General features: G+C 36.0%; 1 protein-coding gene across 1 annotated transcript in view; it reads right to left on the bottom strand.

Annotated features, from left to right (window-relative positions):
- Window positions 1–16963, bottom strand: part of LOC127658763 (low-density lipoprotein receptor-related protein 1B-like) — a 471292-nt gene that overhangs the window by 48182 nt on the left and 406147 nt on the right. The window contains exons 57-67 of the mRNA XM_052148252.1: window positions 15342–15464; window positions 12105–12286; window positions 11515–11714; window positions 10725–10913; window positions 9550–9698; window positions 9347–9440; window positions 6998–7114; window positions 5942–6061; window positions 4697–4816; window positions 1043–1159; window positions 92–198 (exon numbers count right to left, since the gene is read on the bottom strand). Coding sequence (XP_052004212.1) covers window positions 92–198; window positions 1043–1159; window positions 4697–4816; window positions 5942–6061; window positions 6998–7114; window positions 9347–9440; window positions 9550–9698; window positions 10725–10913; window positions 11515–11714; window positions 12105–12286; window positions 15342–15464 — 1518 coding nt within the window. The remainder of the gene's footprint in view (window positions 1–91; window positions 199–1042; window positions 1160–4696; window positions 4817–5941; window positions 6062–6997; window positions 7115–9346; window positions 9441–9549; window positions 9699–10724; window positions 10914–11514; window positions 11715–12104; window positions 12287–15341; window positions 15465–16963) is intronic.

Genomic DNA, 16963 nt, shown 5'->3' with positions numbered 1-16963 from the left:
ACCAGCTTTAAAAATAAATGGCTAAAAGAGAGTGTTTGGGAATGCAAGACCCCTCTGCCTTCTCCTTGAATGACATGCAGTATTCACTGACCTCGTCTGAATTATCAATGCAGTCATAGTCACCATCACAACGGAAGCGTGCAGAGATGCACTCCCCATTGGCACAGGCAAAATCCTTATGATTACATGTCACAGGCTCTACAGAGAGGAGAGCAAGACAGAAAGTAAAACAATGGCCCTGCAAAATGCTTGCATTGAAAAATGGCAAAGTAGACCTTAGCAGAGGACAGATGAGAGACATCAGTAGAACATCAAAAGTGCAAAAATGGCTCAGACTTGGACATGAATTGGCCTTGGACCATCTGTTTGCAAGGTTCTTGCAAGCTTGCCAAGAACTTAAGAGGAGCGATTTGCAGACTAATCAGCAATTAGAATGTCTATAAGGGTTGTTTTCAAAGAGAGTCCGTCAACTATAATTTACAAGAAGCATTATGTACCATTAAGGTGGTTGGAAAAACATGTTTTAAATTGGCAGTTGATTTAACAACATAATGTATGGAAATGGGGTCAATAAAGTGAAACCATGCTGGACATTTTACACTGATGCCATGGAAATGGATAAACAGCAAGTGTACCCTGCTATACAAAATAAATAAATAAATACAAATAATTCCCACAAAGAAAGCTCAACATTTTAATTTTGTTTTAAAATGTAAAAAAAAATCAAGCTATGAATTAAAATCTGTTCCCTGCTGAAAAACAGCCTTTATCGAGCCTAAACTGCATTTCTGGGCTACGCTGATCTGGCTGATTGTCCAGAAGAACCAGCAGCTTAGGTTGACTTGCAGACCATCTTAAAAAAATGGCAAGATCAGACATGAACAGACAAATGGTAAACACAGACAGAAAGAAAACTTCAAAAAGTCTGTGAGAGTGGCCTCTGAAGATCCCACACAAAGTTTCTTGACAGTTAAGACAATTTAGTACAAAAACAAATCTGGAAAAAAGCTTTACTGTGTTCAAAGAGATGAGAGCAACTCACTGCAATACTCCTCATCTGAGTTGTCTCCACAGTCATTCTGGCTGTCACACCTCCAGTGGTCCGGGATGCAGTTGTTATTCTTACAGCGAAATTCATGAGGTCCGCAAGTCTTTTCATCTTTTTCATCAGACACAAACAAACACACAGGATAAAATGGCTTCAAAAGAGCATGAATATTAATGCAGTGCAAGCACATTTCGACACATAATCATCAGCTTCTCATTGTTCCCAGGCGCATATCTGACACTAAGTCAAAACATGCCTGCACTCAAGAGGCTAAGGCACCATAAGATGCTATACCTGACTGTGCTGCCGATAGCTTCCATCCTCAATAACCTGAACACTTGATCCTTCACATCAAACAGTTTGTCACCTGGGCACTATAATCTGAAATGTACATTTCTGAAGGAGTTTATTTTACCATTTTCCAGAGTACTTCTAGTGTATATAATATATTGTACAATCTAATTTTATGAGCTGGTAGAGCCTAGATAAATTCTTAATGAAAAGAAAAGAAGACCAGATCAGGCTGAGCATCATGACACAATAACTATTATAATACAATGGCCTCAAAAAGTATTTGGACACTGATGAAAAATTAAAACCACTCTTAAAAATGTCTGAAATTCATTGCATTAGATCCAATGTATGAAACTACAGCATGAGGCATCTGAAAACAAATGATCCAAGAGCTTTGTACTTTTCTGTACATTAAAAATGTAAACAACTGCTCCCGAGGTAATTTTTAGTGGATGTATAAAGCAAGTTCCCCATGTGTTCTAACAGAGTAACTACAGGTGAAGTATGGAGATGTTCCGCTATATTTGACTAGAGGAAATTGCCCATATACTCATCTACATATACAACAATATATCTTTATTTTATAATTTCAAAACCTTATGATGTTTTATTTTGTGTGCTGAAAAATGTGGGCCATTATATGTCATGAATAACAATAGTACATCACAGTGGATCACAATATGGATCGTAACTGAGACTATGCCAAACGTGGTTCACATGGATCGCTTCAATTCTGTCCAGTATGGTGCCTCAAAGAAACATCTTTCTGGTCAGTTTCAGAGTGCAGTAAGAAATTATATGAATGCACATATTAATAACAAAACAAAACATACAAAAAAGTATAAAGTATCTAATGCATTGATTCAACTTAAAATAAACTCAATATTTTGCTATATCAGCACAGCACAATTCAAAACGTTTGGCCCAGTAGACTTTTTTTTTCACAATATAAGGGCAAGTGAAGTGATCTGGAAATAATTTCCTGATTTCATTACTATAAAAAAATGGTTTCCTAGAATATCTCCCTTGACAGATTCTTCTTTAAATATGATCTAATGGGTTGCAGGCATTTCGCCTTGTAATATATTGGGAAAAAGATTCTAAAGGAACAAAAAAGAGATACTGTCATCTAAGAAAAAACAAGGCTTATTTTTATTTATTTTTGACAATATGGGGTGTTTCTCAGTAACAGTAAAAAAAAAATATTATTTCACAAACACTAATGGATGTCACAACAAAGAATCCACTGCATATGACACATTGTTTTCCACAGACATCTAAGATAAAACATGTGAACTGAAACTACTTGCTTAGTTTTCCAATCTAATAAATATGCCATTTTCTACCTTTTATGTTATGTTTATAATTCCATATATTTCCAAATGTGAACCGGTTATTATCAATAAAACCAGCCTTTTATGGTAATTAAACATTTCACATCAATTGCCAAGACAAAGATCAACATTTACTTGCAGGCTGATGCAGATAAAGTTTGTCACATCTAGAAATCAGCCAAGGAGAACGACATACCTCAATTACAGATTACAGATTCCACTATAGCACTGATCTGTCACTCATTTGGGAGATATTTTTTAGGTTATAGATAATCCATAAGAAATATAAGAAAATCAGATATGTTCAGCCAAGGCAATCAAAGCAATTGTCTAATTTTCTAACAGAAAGTATTTTTTTTTTTCAACAGTCTACTTATTGATTCAATGTCTTTTGTCGATATAGGAAAGTCAGGTTCATCATCCCTGGTGGGATTTGTCACAGTGTTATATAAAATGAATGATGGAGATTTTATTTAAAAATATCCACTGCGAGGACATATCCACATTGTAAATACATTTTTGTTTTTACAACTTATGTAAGAGAAAAAAAAAATTAAATAAGAAATGACAGGGACAACCTGTCACCATGTAGATAAGATAATAGTATCCCAAATGTATAGATAATTAATAGATCTTTTAAGAGACAGTCCTCAATATTTGTCAAGGAACTCTTTTGAAATATCGTTAACATGGATCATAACACCTGTAAAAGGAAAAAGGGAGGTCCCTAAGTATGCAGTATTTAATGAAATCATCACACTCCTGACCTAAAGGCTGCTTCAAAAGGCAGAAATAATTTGCCTATTTAAGCCTGTAGACTGATTTTTATGCAAAGGGAGCGGGTCGCTTTTGCCGGGAAAATTCAAAGGATGTGACGTTTATGCGCGCTTCCGAGAGCCTTGCCTCAGACAGTAATAGCTTCTCTTTCGCTATTCAACAGCGACAACAATAACACATGAAATGAATTCTAGATAATGTTCAATATAATGGAAAAATACCCATACATTAGTGTAATGTAACTTGGTTATACAGAAAATATATACAATCTATTAATATAAAACAATCAGCATCGATATATCAAAATGACAGTTGTGATGGAATCACAGCAATACTGAATTGTGACAACATATTTATAATGTACAGTCTATTTTATAAACAGCTTCTGTCATCATCGACCAAATTTAGCTAGTGATAAATCTGGATAGCTAGCTAACTCCGACATCATATAAATGTAGTCAATGCAAAGAAAAGTGAGAACTTCAAACTATAGTCTTGCATAGCCAGACCTATATCCACACTTTGTTTTAGCCCTGTTCCAGTACTGGAGAATCAAATATAATATGCAGTCTCAAAGTTTGTGGTAAAACAATCATAACTGTGTAATTTCAATTATGTTACCTCATCTGTCAGCATGATGAATCACATTGTCATTTGTACGTTACGTCATTGTTTTGGAATTATAATGTATTATAACTGTAGTTATAATTATTTTTGATAAGTTATAAATTATTAAAAGATGTATTATTGAATGCAGTATGATGCATGTATAATGCTTTTACAATGCATTATAAATATGGGCTTCATAGCAAGTGTTACCAAAATGTATTGTAATAAAACAATGTACAAGGCTCACTAGTCCAATATAGTGTATATACAAAATTACTTGCAGCAAAGTATGTCCAGCAGACCCTTCGAAATTGTTTTGTCGTGCATCTGCACTTTACATGTCTGGAACACATAGCCAGGGAAGATTACAATATGTGAGGCCAACGCTGATGTGCCACTGTCAAACTAAATCAGGCATTCAGGCAACACAACAGGCCCAGGGGAATTGTTACAAGCCACAGCTAATAAAAGCTGAGTGGTTCATGATTAAAGCTGGCCTCACTCCATCAGAGAGAGAGAGAGAAGACAGCAGTAGCATACAGAATTGGCATTAGCCCCAATCAGACTATCAGACGGGCCTGTGCGTGTGGCCGACAAGCCTTTGATTTGTGAATAATAACTGTGGCTTACTCACCACAATTGGCCTCATCAGAGCCGTCAGCACAGTCTGGGTCTTCGTCGCAGACCCATAGCTTGGAAATGCAGTGCATGGTGGCTTTGCACTGGAACTGGTCTGGTGAACATGTGCTCTCAGCTGGAACATCATTAGCAAGTTATTTACTAGGCAATCAAAGAGTCATATGAAGAGTTTGAGAGAAAACAAACAAAAAATACTTGTACTGTATAGGTCAAACATTCATATGACCGTATTTCAATAAAGAATGTACGAGACATCCTCACTACTTTTTTATTTATCTTCTGACATTATAACAAGGTCTTCTGAAAATACCTTTACATATATTCAATGGCAGATTATTTTATCCAAAGAATCTTAGTCAATTCGAGGTACCAGTATACATATTATCTGCACTTGTGTTACCTGTTTAAAGTGTTAGTTCACCTAAAATTGAAAAGAATGTCTCATTTACTCGCCCCCATGTCATTCCAAACCCGTATGACCTTCTTCAATTTAACACAACAGTAGATGATAGGCAGAATGTTTGGAAGTGGCAGCCTCAGCCACCATTCACTTTTATTGTACGGAGAAACAAATATATGCAAAGGAAGTGAATGGTGACTGAGGCTGTCAGTTCCTAATATCCTGCCGTAACATGACTTTTGTGTTCCATGGAAGAAAGTCATATGGGTTTGAAACAAAATGAGGGTGAGTAAATGATTAATACATTTCTTATCATAATATCAGTAACCCCATGCAGTTCCATCATGAACCCATAGGGGTTAATCATGGTGTTAGGCAGGCAACCCTGCTGAACACATTAAGCTACATGAACTCTACCATTACCATTACCATTTACCTTAGGAACAATAACGATCCAGGACTGGAAGAAATGACAGCCCAGAAATGTTAGTCATAGCAGTAACATGCTGAGAGTAAAAAAGTTCAAATGGGGATATGATATACACCTTTCCACTTTAGGTGACTCACTGACAAGTATTGCTACCTTTCCCAAGATAGGGCCTTTTCTCTTGGGAATACCTACAGTAATAAGCACCTGGCTATCCTTTTAGCTTCAACTTGGTTTGGTGGGATAAAAGCCACATTCGATATCTGTAATTTTGGATCATTTAATTTATCTGGGAAAAGCCAAATGTGGCACAGTTCGCCCAATTCTGTCACAACACCCTTCCGTTAAAGAGAATGAGGCCCCTTTTTGGCAGTGCCAATAGAGGAAGCAAAAAAAGTCAAGGCGTTTCTTACGACAGTCTGTTTCGTCTTCGCTATCCCCACAATCATCCTGTCCGTTGCAGCGAAGATTTAAAGGTATACACTTCTGCTTTCTGATGCACTTGAACTGGCCTGACAGACAGATGTATGTATCTGCAAATGGGGGGAAACATTATAGGGAAGCAATGAGACAATTGCTCTACTACTAAATCTAGTGAGCTGCCTATGGAGGTAAGACAATCTCAGTGAATACATCAATCAGAGATGTACAATGAATATCTGATTGTGAATAACATACTTAAAAGTAACAATAAAAACAGTGCTGAGTAATTTAAATCAATTTATTTTACACAATATTCACATGTGCTTTGTATTTATTTATGCTTATTAGAACACCATGCCTTTAGCTTAGCAACATGCTGTTAAACTTGGTGTTAGTTTTGTGGTGCACCGAATAGATAGGGCATTTCAAATGGATAATTAATACGTTTCCATAATGTAATAAATAAAGTTTTCTAAGAAGGCAGCTGCCTATGTAGGCAGTAGATAGTGTGATAGCTCATTAGGTTTTAAAACTGAGCTAATACTATATGTATTCTTTGTGAGATAACATCATTAAGTATCAAGAATACAGACATCCGAGATACCAGTCAAATTCAATTCCTTTCAAATGGATCATTCAGAGATGGAATGCAATAAGAATAGAACTAAGATGAGAGCAGAAACAATATTATTTGCTTTAAAAGCACTAAACCTCTTGAATCTTAAATCACTATTGGTCCAAAAAAAAATCCCAATTACAATGGTTAGAAGACAAAATACCCTGTACTCATTTCTAATACTCCTAAAGTGGATATTGATCGTTTGATAGCAACAAGAGTCTTGTATAATTGAACATTCAGAGAAAGCTGTGCAAAAGAAGATTTGTTGCTGATGAAAATTCAAGTCTGATTTTCTTGCTTGTGCATTCTGCATACCCTACAGGAAATTGATTCTACAAGGAGCCTCACACATAGAAAATAAAGCACTAGACCTGTCAATAAGAACATGGCATTTAAGAACAGCTTTCATGTGTATTATTTTGCTCACCACAATTTGCCTCATCCGAGTTGTCCCCACAGTCATTCTCTCCATCGCAGATGAAGGGAGGTAAGGCACAAAGGCCAGTGCCACACTGGAAACGCCCAGGTTGGCATTTGAATTCCGCTGCAAAAAGGATGATTAACAGTGAACTCCTGAGGATTCAAAGCAATTTGGGCATAGCTGTGTGTTTTTAAACCGTAGTTGTGTGAAGTCTCCTGAAATGGGCGAGTTAACCCACGTTCCATTATTCCACTAAAAGCACCTCTACGGTATTTAATGCCCCTTGGCCTTTATCGAACAACAGAGGTTCCACCTGTTAACAGCAGCCATCTGCAGCCTGTCATTTTCTATTAGTTCCAGCTGTACTGCTCATATGAATCACCAAGCTACAAAGTGAACTCTAAAAGTGCATTGGGAGATAAAAAAAGAAAGAGCAAAAGTTCATTCGTTCTCAAAACTTACAGGTCAGTCTAGCCTGTAGCTGTTAAGAAGTTCGACATCTAGGGGTGAGAAATATATAAAAAATACTCATAATATTTTAATTAATCTATTCAAAACTCTGCTATAATAATTTGTTTGTGTCAGTCAAAAATGTATACAGATATCGCTGCATGACATTTTTCATGTTTTAAAATGTTTTCGTAAAAATATATGTAAACAAATATTGCTGATTATAAATTGCTCTATTGTTTTTAAATGAAAATGCTTAGAAATCATGTTCATTTGATTAAAAACAGAAAATATGCCTTTATTTTTATTTATTTTTTCTGTTTTAGTTCAACAACAAACATCAAGAATACTTTCTCTTTTTCTCCAAAACACACACACACACACACACACACACACACACACACACACACACACACACACACACACACACACACACACACACACACACATATATATCTTGAATATTGTCAAACGGCTAAAAATGATCAAGTTAAGATATATCGCAATATTTCCAAACCCTAGTTAAAACAAAATATTTTAATATAAACAGCAAATGTTAAATATGACATATAATATGAGTAATAGGCCTATTTTAATATTACAAACTGAATATTGTCTACATCAGGGATCCTCAACCATTTTTAGATGTTTACATTGCAAAGCCATTAAAAATAATCATGAAATGATGTACAGCAGGGGTCTGTAATCTTTTTGACATGAGGTGCCATTTTTTAATTGTTCTTGATTATCACTGTGCCCCATCCAAATAGATAGATATATAGAGACACAGACAGACAGACAGACAGACAGACAGACCAGACCCTATGATGCAGAATAAAACAACACTATAACAAGATGTCAGTAAATTTAATGATAAAAGATAAAAAATGCTACATTAATAAAACTTTCATTGGTTAAAGAATAGTTACCGTAAAATATACGTTAACAAATTTTAATATATTTTAAAAGACAATACATGTAAAAATCAAATTTTTAGATGTAAAAAGTTAGATTTTCCTTTATAATTACTGGTTCAAATTTATATTATATTTAACAAGAGAGTACATGTATTTTTTTTAATAAGTAAATTATTGTTAAATTTATAGTAAAAACAGCAATTAAGCATTCCCAGAATTCCCTGCTTGACCCATTACATTTCATTATATTTTATGGGAATAGTTATGTTTCTTCTCATTTTTAATATCAGTTATCTACATTGGGTTGTTCTGTGTTATATTTGATGTATAGTTAATGATTATTTAATTTATTTAGTATTATTTAGTGTTTATGTGAGTGACACTGAGCACCATCTCTACATGTTTATTGGTCATTACATTGGTTGTTCCATAAAGATGTTTACATTTGTACAATATTTTTTACATAATTATTTTGGCAACCACAGCTGCCAGTTATTTTGTTTTGTTTTTAACTGGATTCTTTTATAGTGAACTTTTATAATATTACTGATATGATTGGAGTCTTCATCTCATGAGAATTGTCAATTTTAGTACATATATTTCAAAATCACTGTTAATTTCTTTAGGAGTAAAACTTTGTATTGAGGAAAAATGACTGGAGTGCAGCTTTAATTATGTTGATTTAAGAGTCAACTTCTTGAATGTGTTGACTGTTAAGGACATAGCCTATGCCGGCTTGATAATCTCAGCAGTAACTTTTTATTTACACAAATTAGGCTATTATTCTGAAAGCAAAAAGCAACTAATAATAGCAAAAAAAAAAAATACTGTAGGCTGTCAACCATGTGCAAGTGAGTGATTATTACGAGTGCCAATGGTAGATCAAAAGATAATATGCTGACCCCCTGTGGTACCACCGCGGATCCCCTATGGGTCATGGACCCCCTGTTAAAGACCCTTTGTTTAGATGGATAAGATAAGCACTCACGACAGTCAGCAGGCTCATCAGATCCATCGCCACAGTCATCAACTGTATCACATTTCCACCAGAATGGGATGCATTCATCTGTTCCACAGCGAAACTGCAAAGTAGTCCACCACGTAGAAAAGGTCAATCAATTGTGCACAACACAAATTGGAACAAGTCTTTCTGTTCCATCTAATGACACTGAATTAATTTGGCGAACACACCTGGCTGGCTGTGCAGTTGGACATGCAGGTCTTGTTATCAGCAGCCAAGTAGAAGTTAGTTGGGCAGGCACACTTATGACCTCCACCAGGAGACAGTAAACACAAGTGGCTACACCCTCCATTGGCCACTTGACACTGGTGCTTGGGAACTGTCATATAAAAATGGGGCAGAAATTACTTGTTTTCTTAATTGAAAATAATGAAAGGGAAATTTACTAAGAATACATTGTGGCTACTGATAGCACAGTTTATTTGCACATGCAGTTTGCATCGATTAAACATATGGAAATAAGCAAATAAGCAAACGGCAAGGTTTTATAGATATTTTAGATCACTTAACCCAACCCCAACCTCTAAACAGAACCACATTTCAACAATATAAAAACATGTAACAAGTAGAATGTACAGTAGCAATCATTTTTTATACAATATATTAATTTATATATATTTTACAGCCGCTAATCCAACACCTACTCTTATACCTAACCACAACCCTTTATTAAGCATATAAAACCCGTAACAGCCAGATAAATTAAATCACAATAATATATTCAGAAAAATGGCAAAATTCAGTACAAAAGAAGTCCAAATGGCGATGCGCTGCATCTGATGTGCTTTCTGGTGGCATAAAATAGCATTGTGGAGAGTAGAATTTAAATAATTAATCGCTGTTAATCTTCTCCTGATGCAATTCTCATTCAAACATTGCAGAATACGGCATGTCGCAAACAGTCACAAGACACTTGAGAGCTAATGAGCATTTGACATCACTGCAGTAAAACCGCTGGTTGTAATGCTTGAGGCGGCAATTTCTTAATTTTTAAAACAAAATCAACCAACACAGGATGACAGTTACGGCAGGCGCGACTGCGCTGTGGCGGATAGATTGGAGATGGAGATCGTTGAACAAAAGGCTTGAATTTGTGTCTTTTCTTCACAGAAAGCAGGCTGAAGATTTGGATTATAACACATTTATGGATTAATTGTATTATTGTTTTATGGTGTTTTTGTGGTTTATTTAGCTTTTTGGTATATTCTGAAAACTCCTTTTGTGTCACATGGCAAACAATAGAACCAAACTTTACTTACAAATTCATACAATTCTCTTGAGATCACATTGGGAAAATTCATTGCAAAGTTCAAAATAAATATACTGTAAATCTTAAAGTCTTTACCTTCCGGCTGGCGCAGAGGATGGTATACTATGACAGATTTAATTGCATGCCAGGAATTTAGGAGGTCAACAGCATTGGCACCGGTGGTCTTGTGGGCTCGACGGAGAGATTTGGACTTTCCGTCAGTCCAGTAAATGAAGTCCTCAAACAGCGTGAGACCCATCACACCCTGGATGTGGTCATGAGGAACTAAGGTACACATTAACTTTAAATTACTACACATTAAAGCTCAAGTCATTATCCAACAACATTCAAATTCACCTCCTTTTCAATCATAAAGTGAAAGATAGACTGCAAGGCCAACATAATGTGGACACCAGAACACCACACCCATAAATTAACACCATGGGCATTAAAAGGAAGATGGTGCTCAAGTTGCTGCTATAACAGCCTCAAGTCTTCTGTGAACACGTTTCACAAGATGTTGGAACGTGGCTGTGTGAATTTGCTCCCATTCAAACACAAGATCGTCAGTGAGGTCAGGTCATTGATTTAGGGTGAAGAGTCCTGGATGCATTTTAATTCATCCCGAAAATGTTCAGAGGTTTTTATCTTGAGTTTCACGCTGGCCAGTCAAGTTCTTGGGTACACTTACAAATGTGTCCTTACATATGTAAGTACAATGATAGATCTCTTTTGCCATCACACTGTAGAATATCTTGAGCTTGTGGTCAATTTCGGCCTCACGTTTTACAGTAAAATAGCTTTATTGCCATTTTTTTATACAATTCTACCTTGTCATTGTTTACTAATCCAATATATGAAAAGTAGTAACTTAAATCGTTCGCACCTCTGTGCCTCTGTGAACCATCCATGTTTGCAAAAAGGATGTGATTATCATCTGCCCAGTAGATTCTCTTGTTTGTGTAGTCAATGGTCAGAGCTGAAGGGCTGTAGATATCTTTGCTCACAATAACTCTTTGGCCTTGGCCGTCCATGCCAACACGACCGACGTGAGGGTTTTCACAGCAGTCAATCCAGAACACATACCTGAGGGACAGAGAGTGACAGCTTCAAATATTATGAGACATGTCCTTGTCCTAGTTGTTTCAAGTAGAGATTAACCATTCCTATTGATCTGTGGGCCTATCTATAAATTCCTTCTTTTCCCTGTACTGCACTGAAAAGAAGCATCTTCCTCTATATTTTAGAGGAAAAAACTCTAAGAATAAACCTAACAAACTTTTTGTAAATTTTTTCTGAAAACAAGACCTAGTATCTTCTCTCATTTTGCTTCTCAAGTAAATGTAAAGATGTTAAGATGTCAATACATTTACTGGAAAGCAAGACAAAAATACTGAGTAAGAAAATAATTTTTGCAGTGTCATGATAAAAAGTAGACAGCATGATATGCAAAATTTAAATCTGTTGACAATGTACCCGATTTGAGCATCCAGAGCCAGGTCTGTGGGGTTTTTCAGGCCAGAGCTCACTATGATAGTGGGATATAAACCATTGGATTTAGACACCTCCAGTGTCTTTCTCTCCACATCGCACCAGTACAAGTTCTTTCCAATCCAGTCCACAGCCAGTGCACTGGGCACAGCTGTTCTGTGAACAATCTATTAAAACAAACAAAGAGAAAGTCAGATCTAACAGGAACTATAAGCTTCATCATCAAGCGACTTTTTTATTTTTATTTTGAGAGGCACCAATGTAGTCCTTCAGTGGTAATCCACTTGGTGCTCTAGGCGAGATAAGACATGAAACACTTTTTTAAAACATGTCAGCTAATGGTACAGTTTTTGATAATGCTTCATTTTTGCTTAGTCACATAATATCATTGCACTGAGCAAGTAGGATTACAGTAGGGTACAACAGAGCTAAAGGCAACCCATAAGGAAATTTTGCTTTTTTTTCTGGTTAAAAAATGTGTCAAGGTCAAAAAACTTTTTTTTTTATTGAATATTGATTGACGTAGATTTTACCAAAACACCTATGTGCTATGTGGCTTAAAAATTTCAAATATTTATGTTTTGAAAAAGAGGTTTCCAAATTAGTAAATCTCTGTCTGATCTAGTGCATATTGCCTTGCACACTTAGGAAACTTTGCTGTCCGAACGTAAACAATGCTTACAAGCTGTCATTACAATACATGAAATGCTTAATATGAGATATAATACAAGATCTTCTCTATCATCATTATCTAACAATGGATATATAGCCGTGCAATTGACAAGTCCATTCTTTCAGTTGTAATGTTTTATCTAAACATTTAAAATGTCAACATTTGAATAAATCAGCACTGAATGCACATGGGACATCAAACTCCTATCAGATCTTCAGAGTTGCTGCATTCCTCTCATATACAGTACATGAGTATATGATGGCTAAAATGTTCTTTATAGATATTATTGAAGGGCATTATTTATGGCAAGTGTTCTAAATGGTGGTTAACAACTTGAGTTTATTCACACCATATAAGGTCAAATGAGAGTGGCTAAGCATGCCAACTTCATGATTGGCATGCAACATAGTATATCATTTTATAATAGACAAAATTGCTCATTAAACCACACCAAAGGCACTTCCAAAGGCATTGTTCCTAACATAATGAAACACTGCAGTGCAAGTTTCTTATTCATGAGTTATTATATTAAAGTATTACTGTGATCAAACCCATAGTGTATCGTTTCCAAAATCCAAACTCAGTGAATTGCTGCTAGGGGCTGTCTTATAATTTGCTCCTGGCTTCAGCTTATCAATTGTGTAAAATAATGAATTTGAAGTCTGTAAAAAGATGCTGATTACATGGCAATATGTAAGTCACAGCCTCAGCATTAGGAGACATTTGTAATCTGATAACTCTTTTCCAACTTTTTAAAGTTCAGACAAGAGTTTGCAATAATTAATCATAATTCAACACTTAAAAAAACATAAAATGTCAATTCAGTAAATGTCTGATTAAAAAGTTCAAGTATTTACATCTGTTAGATGCTTTTATTCAAATGACTCGCGTTGAATTTAAGGTATGGCTATATACCTTTAATGGTCTTAATTGACTGATCAGTAACCTGTTATTTTGTGCAACAACAAAAGTGCAATAATGATAGCAATGAAGCTGTATCAATCCGGTAAGATTATAATTTTATCTCCAGCTAATAATGGGTAAAGGTCTCTTACCTAAACATATTGTACTGCATTGCATTGTTTCTATTTCCAAGGTTCTGTAGATTGCACCCAAAAATTATAATTAATTTCAAATGGCTTTAGCTAGTGCTGAACAGTGATGATAAATCAGGAGGGGGCAACACTATGTAATGAAGCTTAATGAGGTTCCTGGCCCCTCAATGAAGCTAATGAGATGGGAAAAAGTGTTGCTCAGCAGGTAAGTAGCAGAGATGTGTATCTGAGCATTAACAATGTGACCTTACGGAGTCCCTCAAATAATGCTAAATTGAGCAATCTATGGCTGTATGGATTTTAAACAGAACAATTTATTTAGATATTCAGACGTCAACTTCAAACAACACCATTGTATCCTCTTGTAATTATGTTTTTTAATACAGTAATTTCTCCAGACCACTTAGCATTGTTGTCACTCAGCCTTCAACAGCATGCCTACAGATACACAATCAATTCATTAACCATTTGATCATGACACAACTTCCAGGATTAAGGGCACACAGTCTTATTTATTTGTATTTTTTTATCATCAGTCTGCCTGGAAACAAAGTAATTTTTACAAGTTACCAGGCTAATACAATGATCCGTTTTTAAGTAAAAACTAATCATTTGATTTTCCAAAGTGTGCCAGGTATTGGAGTCAAATCTTTATAAAAATATAAAAAATTTTGTTTGAGGTAGTAAGTAACATGTAGACTAGATATCCATGAGCAGAACTGTATATTCTGCTATTTTTTCCGACTTATACCTGAGGAAAAGTCTGCACTTACTGGTTTTAGAAGGACAGAAATTTCAAACCAATATACTGTACTAATATTGTGGTATAATCCATTTAATATAAAACCATCCCTAAATGGCATGCACACACACACGCACTCACACACACACACACACACACACACAGACACATGCACACAGACACAGACACACACAGACACACACACACACACACACACACACACACACACACAGTTGTGTTTCCATGTTTTATGGGGACTTTCCATAGACATAATGGTTTTTATTCTGTACAAACTTTATATTCTATCCCCTAAACCTAACCCTACCCCTAAACCTAACCCTCACAGAAAACTTTCTGCATTTTTACATTTTCAAAAAACATAATTTAGTATGATTTATGAGCTGTTTTCCTCATGGGGACCGACAAAATGTCCCCACAAGGTCAAAAATTTCGGGTTTTACTATCCTTATGGGGACATTTGGTCCCCACAAAGTGATAAATACACGCTCACACACACACACACACACACACACACACACACACACACACACAACAACAACAATACAACCAAACAAAGAAACCTGTGGTTCTTTTGTAAAAAAAAAAAAAAAAAAAAACAGAAAGGTGGTTCTTGGCCAGCATTAGCTGTAATGTGAAACCGATTTTGCCATTTCTTCAAAGGTCTGGCTATGAGAGGCCACTCCTTGGTGACTCATGATTAATGATTATGATAAATAAGAATCCAGACGTACCTTAAGGTCACTGCCGTTAAGGCGAATTCTGTTTATCCTCCGGCCACTAGGTCTGCTGGAGTCAATCCAGTAGATGAACTCCTTCTTGTAGTCAAAATCGAAACTAATGATGTTGTTAAGACCCTTTAAAAGTCAGAAGGGAACACAAAGTAGAAGTTGAAGAGGTAAATTAAGTCACATACATCCCAACACAAAATGGACTGCACAAAAACTGACTATTAGTGCAATCTACTTGATGAATTAGTTCAGTAAAGACTGCAATCAGCAAGCATAGATCAAATATACAGAAACCAAAAAAGGATGAGGTGTTATGGCTTGTTCTTGTACCATTCAATTAGCAGAAGGGCTTAATTAGCCATTTTACATACACTTATCTCTTGACAGGATCTGACAAGGATGAACCTCAGACATGAAACCTAAATTTCCTTTGATGTCAATTAATCATATTGATTTTGGAACAGGGTGGAATGTTTGGTAGATCCTTGCGGATGACTTTAGAATCCAGGGAAGCAGTTCTGAGAGCCTTCAGAGTGAATGCTGAGGGTACATTTGTTACTGTCATGTTCCCGTCAGCCTCCTGTCAGTCAGACTACCGCTCGCTAGCCCCCCTCTTTGCCTACTCCACCACGGGTGCTGAGCACTCCCAAAGACAGGTCACTAAGCCTCCAGGGAGACTCACAAAGACCTTTGGCCTTGTCTTGGGGCCAAAATCTCCAGCCTTTTCTTAAGGTCAAGTCCAAAACACGTTATTTTTTATGTGACACCAAGGGAAACATGAAAAGGGGATTCATGCAGGTCAAATAGGCCCAGAGCATCTACAGCAGGGCAGTAAAGTGTTGACAAAAAATATATACTGTTTATATTTAAGATCAATGGGTTGGGAAAAAAAATTTAAGTCCTCCATCATATTCAATACCTTAGCTGCCTTTCCATTGTATTGATGCTGCACTTAACACTCTCCTCCATCCACAGCTCCACATCTTGCATGGCAGTTTTGCATCTAGTTTTCTTTACATATGTCTTGTGTTCTGGGCTCTAAGACGAAAATTGATTGCCAGTTTCAAATCCCTGTCTTCAATGTGTCACTGCGCCTTGTTCTTGTATTACCAACCAATATACAGTATTTGAAGTGTCCCTTTAATATATTATGTAATGAAGGATTGTACCATGTTTTACTTTCAATTAAAAAAAAAAGAAGTGCAATGTTGATATATTTCTGATGGATCTGTTCTGTTACCGCTGGGGTTTTTATTTGCTACACTCCCTGCTCTGTCCATGCATGACTAATTTAAGTATTCAAGTCAAGCATTCATTTGACAGAAGTGGTCCTGACTGATCTTAAACAAGCTAAGACCTGCAAACCAACTTAAGATGGTTTAATATATATATATATATATATATATATATATATATATATAGAGAGAGAGAGAGAGAGAGAGAGAGAGAGAGAGAGAGAGAGAGAGAGAGAGAGAGAGACAGAGAGAGAGAGAGAAGCAAAACGTTTGGAATAATGTACAGATTTTGCTGATTCTGAAGGAAATTGGTACTTCAGGAACTGATCACAAAGTATAGTCAGGACATTACTGATGTAAAAACAGCACTATGACCATTTGAAAAATGTA

This window comes from Xyrauchen texanus, chromosome 18 (genome assembly GCF_025860055.1).
Source record: "Xyrauchen texanus isolate HMW12.3.18 chromosome 18, RBS_HiC_50CHRs, whole genome shotgun sequence".
Classification (NCBI taxonomy): domain Eukaryota; kingdom Metazoa; phylum Chordata; class Actinopteri; order Cypriniformes; family Catostomidae; genus Xyrauchen; species Xyrauchen texanus.
This window is presented reverse-complemented; position numbering and strand designations above follow the sequence as displayed.